The following is a 6837-nucleotide window of genomic DNA, read 5'->3' on the forward strand; positions in this document are numbered from 1 at the left end:
GTTCTCTCTCTCAGCAAAGAATGAGGCTCACGAGTCAAAGGTCAGAATTCCAGTCAGTGTTAGAGGTGTGCTGGCCTTATGATGATGGTGATATTAAACCTAAGAGAGAAGAGGTCTGAGCAGTTTAAAGCCCAGTATGGCCTTGTAGCTGTCATCATGGGGAGTGATGTAAAGTCACATGCCACTTTGAAGAAGGAACTTTGAAGATAAAAGGGCAGGGTCATCGTGATGTGACATCAGTTTTCCCTGCCATGCTATTCAGTGACGAAATGAGCAAGAGTGTACACACACACACACACACACACACACACACACACACACACACAAAGGTACATGGGGACTTTACACACTAGGAATGGAGACCTGGTTCTAGAGGCCATGCTGTCTCTCCATGGAAGGGACAGACAGGTGCAGCTGGTCACTTGACCACATGCTAGTCCTCCGTCCACTCAGCTCAGCAGGAGGGTTGGTAGCCTTGTACTTGAGTAGATGTGTACTGTCTTAAGAGGTGATGAGAGCCGGGTGACAGTAATGTGTGACTGAGGGAACTTTTAAGTTGGGGAGGGGGTGATTTTTCGAGACAGGGTCTTACCTGGTAGCCCTGGCTGGCCTGGAGCTCACTAGTAGAACAGACTGACCTTGTACTCACAGAGATCCATCTTCCTCTGCCTCCCAGGTGCCGGGATTAAAGGCGTGAGGTTCCCATACTAGTATTATGGTCATCTGTAGACTGTAGGAGTGTTTGACCTCACAGCAAACATGTTTCTTCCATACTTTATTGCCCTGCCTAAATCTATGTGTTTTTAAGAAGAAGGAGGATGATGGGCAGGTTCCTGGGGTGGAAGAGTGGACCCCAGGCAACTCTTCTTTCTTTGAGGAGTCAGAGGTTGATAGCAGTAGTGTAGCCTTGGCAGGTGTGTGGTGGTTGTCATTCACAGATGCTTGTCATCAGGGCAAGAAACCTGCCCATCCCCATGGAGTGCTCGGCAAAGTGTATGGGGACGACGTTTCTCACCTATGTGCAGATAGATTGGAGTGCACCCTGCTGCCCCATCTCCAGGATAGCTGTCTTGAGTTTGCATCTCCCAAGCACCTCATTTGAAGGGAAAGGCCAACCCCAAATGTAGGTCCATGGGTTTGGGGAGCTCCCTGGGTTTCTATGGTCCCTGGAGCATGACTCACCAGTTATCTGATCTTTATTTCAGAGTGAAGCGCTACAGGCTCCATTGCCACCACATCGAACTCCGAATCCATGCGAAGGAGATGCTCAGCCTGTCTGCAACCAACGCTGCTCACTTTCCTTTCAAATGGGAGTAACTCTACATTGTGAGACTTCTGAGAGCCAAGAGGCAAGGCCACCTCTTCTGCCGTCACCGTCACCATCACTCTGTTTGAGTTGCATTTCTTTTGTTTGTAAACTAAATGAGTTGATGGCGTACACTCCGGGAGATTGGGCATTTCCATTAGCCTTGATAAAGCCGCTGGCCCTGTCATTTCTTCATTTTCATTCTTGCAAAGCGGATTAATCCCTCAGTGTGCAAGGAGATGCTACAGTACCCATGAAAGTGGTTAAATCTGGTATTAGCTGGCTTAAAGTCAAAACTACCACAGTCCTACCTCAGTTCAAGGTGAAGCCGGATGGTTTGGCAGGGTACAGGACAGCTCTGCCCCCATGGGTCACATGCTGACCTCCATCTCCCCGACAAGCGGATGTGGATTCCAGTCCAGGTACCTGCGATGTTTACTTACGCACAGAGCCCGGTGTGGGACTGACAACTCTCCTTGGGATTGGACTTGAAGACGGATTAATCCTCATGATTCCTAAACGTGACCAGAGCAGCCTCCTTTTGGACATCATCAACCGTGTTTGGGGGTAGGGGTGGGGAAGGATAACTCTCTCTTTGTACCTTTAATGGACTTCTTGACGCGCTCTCGTGTCAGTACTTCAGATGGCAAAGCCTTTTCTCCTGCCCACGAGCCTCCTGTCTGAACCCTAGCTCGCATTCCTTGAACCAGAAACCCAATGTAGGCATGCTCGCAGCTCAGGCTGGTTTGGGTGTGGCAATTTTGTTTTTTGTTTTTGTTTTTTTTAATATATTATCTCTGACATGATGTCATGTTGTTGGCCAACAAGGCTGCCCTGAAGAGGAGGGGAGGCATTCCAGCCATCACACTATAGACAGCAGAAGAGGAAAAGCCACCTCTGTCCCTGCAGATGCTTGTCAACAGTGCTTGACAAAGACTACCCTGGTTCTGTTTTCAGTGTTCTGAAAATGTCAGTGTTGTGGAATTGTCTCCTGTGTCACCTAGAAGGGCTGAGCTTACCAGCAGAATATCAGTCACCTTGCTGCTCCATCGCCTCCCCCACCCTCCCCAACCCCACTCCCCGGTGCCTGTCTCTTCCATAGTCCTGTAGAGACTACACTAATTCTTGGAACTGTGAGTTGCTGGTTTATTTTTTATGTCATTTGTTTTTGTTTGGGAGAATATATATATATATAAGTATATAGATATATATCACTATAGAATAATGCATTGATAAGAAGAGGCTTTTTAGAGGATGACCAAAAAATTCCATGTCTTAAAAATCTATTTAATGGCAATGCAGCTGTCTTCCTGCTTCTGTGCTGAGCTTGTAGAAGAAGGCTGTATTGCAAGACAAAGTTGAATGTAAATTGACCCGCACCCTGCGCCAATTCTCAAGGTTTACTTTTCCCTCCCGCAGTTACACATCACAGCGGTGCACGGGCGCACAGCACTAGCGTGGAAGTCCGTTTTGGCATGTGCCTGTGCTTTGTGGAGATGAACGCTTGAGAATCCCCTGAGATGTTAACTAGTGTTGGGACTAGGAGCCTGCGCCGTGTTTGCTTTGTAACTAAATCCCCCAGGGGCAGTAGGACTGAGCTGCTGGCAGTGCTGACTGCAGCACACTTAGGCAGATGTGATGCACCCTCTGTGTTCGGAGAGGTCACCACAGGAAGCAGACGGTACGTGTCCCTGTGCAGCCGAAAGGAGCAGAACAAGACATCAAGAGTACACTAAATTCCCCCCTCCTGTACATTTCAAGAAGAGCAGGCATATGCAATATTTACATCCTTCAATTTAGTTTACAGAATGGAACCAAAATGTGGGAGTGTTATGTTTGCCGCACTTCAAGCTGTATATTGAGTCTTTGTACATTTTGCCTGACACTTAATCTTAAATTTAAACTATTTTTTGCTATATAAACTTTAACAGTTATTAAACAGTGTTTTCTTTGAGTACATGTTGTTTCAGGATATCAAGATGTTAAATATATTTCTCGCTATTGTATTTCGACAAGAGACTCCCCTCCCTATTGTCTTCCGCTGTACATGGTGTATATAGGGGTCATGGGACACTGCTGAAGACAAGAATAAACTGGAGTAGATTAGTATGCTGTATTTAGTCTGTATTGACCACGAATGCCCTCCTTAATAGCCATATGCAATAAAATAAAATGCATTATTTATGAAATGAACACAGATTGGAGGATGTTTTTCTGCATAGATAACCAGTTTTAACTTGAAGCCAGTCTCATCCTGCGTGTTTGGCATTAGCAAGTGGAGTGTGCATGTGGTTTTGTTTTTTGTGTTCATTTGTTTTCGAGACAGTGTTTCTCTCTGCTAGGCTGTCTGTCTGTCCTGGAACTTACTCTGCAGACGATGCTAGCCTCATAGAGATCCACTTGACTTTGCCTCTCAGTTGCTGGGATTGAAGCATATGGCACAACACCACACCCGGGCCCACTTAGGTACCTTTTGATTTTTAAAACTTTTATTTGAAACTGTCAATTTTGTCATGAATCCCAGTTTCTGAAAGAAAGCAACTTAAGGGCGAAAGTGTTTTTCTGTCACAGTGTAAGGGTCCAATCTTCCAGACAGGAAGGTCCAAGCAGGCAGCTTGAAGCAGCTGGTCACATGACAGTGGCAGCTCAGCTCACTTACCCTTTCTGTTTTAAACCATATGTGTGTTGTGTGTTTGCCATGGTCAGCTTTTGGGACTCAAGTTCTCTCCTTCCACAGAGTAGGTCCCAGGGTTAGAACTCAGTTTGCCAGACTGGCCAGTGGGTGCCTTTACCCACTGAGCCATCTTGTAAGCCCCACTTTCTCCTATTGATACAGTCCAGGATACCAGCCAGGGAATGGCACCACCCATAGTGGGCAATTCTTCCCACCATTAACCTAATCGAGATAACCCCCACAGACATTCTCAGAGGCCATCTCCCAGGTGCTTCTATTAAGAGAAAATACTAGGTCCTTGTGGTAGCATGGGTGCTGTTCTGAGTATTTTATTTCTAAGTGTGTTAATTCCTTTCTGGCTCACCATGGCCTCACAGTGCAATGTCTTTCTATTTTATGGATGAAGAGAAAGAGGGGAGAGGGAGAGAGGGCGCGCGTGCGTGCGTGCGTGCGTGCGTGCGTGTGTGTGTGTGTGTGTGAAATGCTTCACATAAGACAGGGTACTCGGGACAGGAATCATTTCCCACAGAAGTCTACCCTCCAGACACACGAAGACACAATGTAACCATCACAGCTCAGGTGCAGCTTGGAGCAGAAAACGCTGAGGTGGCGCTCACTGATTTTCATCAGGGGCCGCTCGGCCTCACTAGAAGTGACTTGTGTACATCCAGCCCTTTTGCACTACTTACCTCTCAGAGTTAGTTACTGAAACCTAAACAACTCTTACCTCAGGAAACCTCTGTCAGCTGAATTCACTCAGAGAATAGACACGAATCAGATCCCATGGGACATGTACTCTGTCACCAAGAACTTTCCAGACGTTACTCCCTTGCTTTCCTGCACTGAAAGCTGCTAACAAAATAGCTCATGGCCTGGTTTCTTCTTAAAGTATTTTATCCTTTCTGTTTTGAGCAGTGTTTCTCAGCCTTCCTAATGCTGCAACCCTAATACAATTCCTCATGTTGTGGTGACCCCTCAACCATAATTTTTTATTTTCACTGCTGTTTCATAACCAATTTCATAGCTATTTGTTGCTGTTAGGAATTGTAAGTATCTGATGTGCCAGATATTTGATATTTGACCACTAGCCTTCCCTAAGGAAGTTTAGTTTAAATGCTTTAGAAATTCTGCCTTTGCTATTTTTGTTTTGTTTTGTCTGGAGATAGGGTTCTCCTGCCTCAGCCTACCCAGTGCTGGGGAACTGGGCATGTACACCACACAGCTTTCTGCCTTTGCTTTTGGGGCTTACCTGGCATGAGTCTCAGTACTGAGCATGTTGTAGCCATTCTGGAAAACTTGGAACTGTGTAGCTCTGGATTTTCCTAATTTGAAGGAGCGTTCTTTTATCTTTGAGCTTCCTTGTTTTCAAATGTTTTGGCTGTCCTGCCTGAGGGACCATTTCCCTTATTTCTGCAGGTTTTATCTTAATACATTTGTCCATCCACATCTGTGTGTGTTCTCTGGAGCCCCTAAACTTTCCTCTGTATTGGTGATGCCTGCGTCATTCAGGCCGGCCATGGCTTGCTGTTGCCAGTGTGCTTAGAAATGCCACAGAATGAATGCCTGTGCCCATCTTAGCTTTAACTGTCAGCTTGGCACAGCTCAGAGTCACCCAAGAAAGGAGTCTTCTATGCAAAGATTGCCCAGATTACATCGGCCTGTGAGCATGTCTGTGGGGGAATAGTATTGATTTTTATCTGCCATAAGCGGGCCTAACCTACTACGGGTGACCTGCTTTCCTGGTCAGTGTAGGAAAGCAAGCTAAGTCCCAGCCTGCAAACTCCATAGTTTCTGCTTTAGGCTCCTTCAGAGATGGACTGTGACCTGGAAGTGTGAGTCACAAACACGACCTTAAATCCCCTCAGGTGCTTTGGTCAGAGTGTTTGATGCCACAGTGGGATTTCCTACTTCATTACCTGTAGAACCGTTTCCCTTCTTTATATGTAATTATTTATGTTTTGACTAGTTCAATTCAAGTGCCTTTTATTTTGATAGTACTGGGTGTCTATACAGGACCTTGGCACGTGCTGGCTGCGGTTTCACCATAAGCCACTTCTCCACCCTGATTTTATATTGATTGATGTGATCGGCTTAAACTGATACAGGCCAACCTCTCCCTTTCCCGTCTCTTCGGACTCAACCTTTGCCTCCTACCCCAGGGCCCAGTGGTCGTAAACTGGCTCTTTATTTTAATGTCACCAAATTTGAATCTCTTTACAACTCTGTGCTTTGCATAAAAAATCATTTTACAACTGTACGCTGCCCAAGTGTATTGACAGCTTCTGGTTCTACAGAACTGCTCACTCAGGCCAGTGAGTCAGAATAGACAGGCAAGGCTACCACAGTGTGCAACTCCCTGATCCCAGAAGCTTAACACACCCAGTGTGTTGCTGGCCACAGCAAAGGGTCCTGCTTCACAATGTTCCAGAATCCTGGGTGGGAGGAGATGGCCTCTTTAGTTCCATGATCCCTGCCGTGAACGGGGATCGTAAGTGGGCTCTCACGCCCTGGGATTACACTTGAAGGGCCTCCTGTAATATCTGCTGTTTTCATTGGCTAATGTTGAGCCCACAGAGGCAGTTTCAAAAGCGGTAGGAAGAAGCCCTCCTGTGCACCGGAGGAGGAAAACAAGGCTCTTCGGCAAGCAGATGATTTCGGTGTCCGACAGCACTCTCACTGGCCTTCAGTTCAGAGCTGGTAACGCACTGGTTCCAAAGTGCCCATCTCCATCTTTGCGTTTTGTGTGTGAGTGCCTTTGGAGGAGAAGGAACCATGCAGACACAACAGCTGGTCCCACTGTGTCCCTGTCACATTCCTGCTGTGCAGAAGACACTGCCACCCATTCCCATCTCATACT

General features: G+C 46.6%; 1 protein-coding gene across 1 annotated transcript in view; it reads left to right on the top strand.

Annotated features, from left to right (window-relative positions):
* The window catches only part of Irs2 (insulin receptor substrate 2), a 25726-nt gene extending 22227 nt beyond the window's left edge, over positions 1-3499 (top strand). The window contains exon 2 of the mRNA XM_005366302.3: positions 1206-3499. Coding sequence (XP_005366359.1) covers positions 1206-1210 — 5 coding nt within the window. The 3' untranslated portion in view covers positions 1211-3499. The remainder of the gene's footprint in view (positions 1-1205) is intronic.
* The last annotated feature ends 3338 nt before the right edge of the window (positions 3500-6837 follow it).

This window comes from Microtus ochrogaster, unplaced genomic scaffold (genome assembly GCF_000317375.1).
Source record: "Microtus ochrogaster isolate Prairie Vole_2 unplaced genomic scaffold, MicOch1.0 UNK7, whole genome shotgun sequence".
NCBI lineage: Eukaryota > Metazoa > Chordata > Mammalia > Rodentia > Cricetidae > Microtus > Microtus ochrogaster.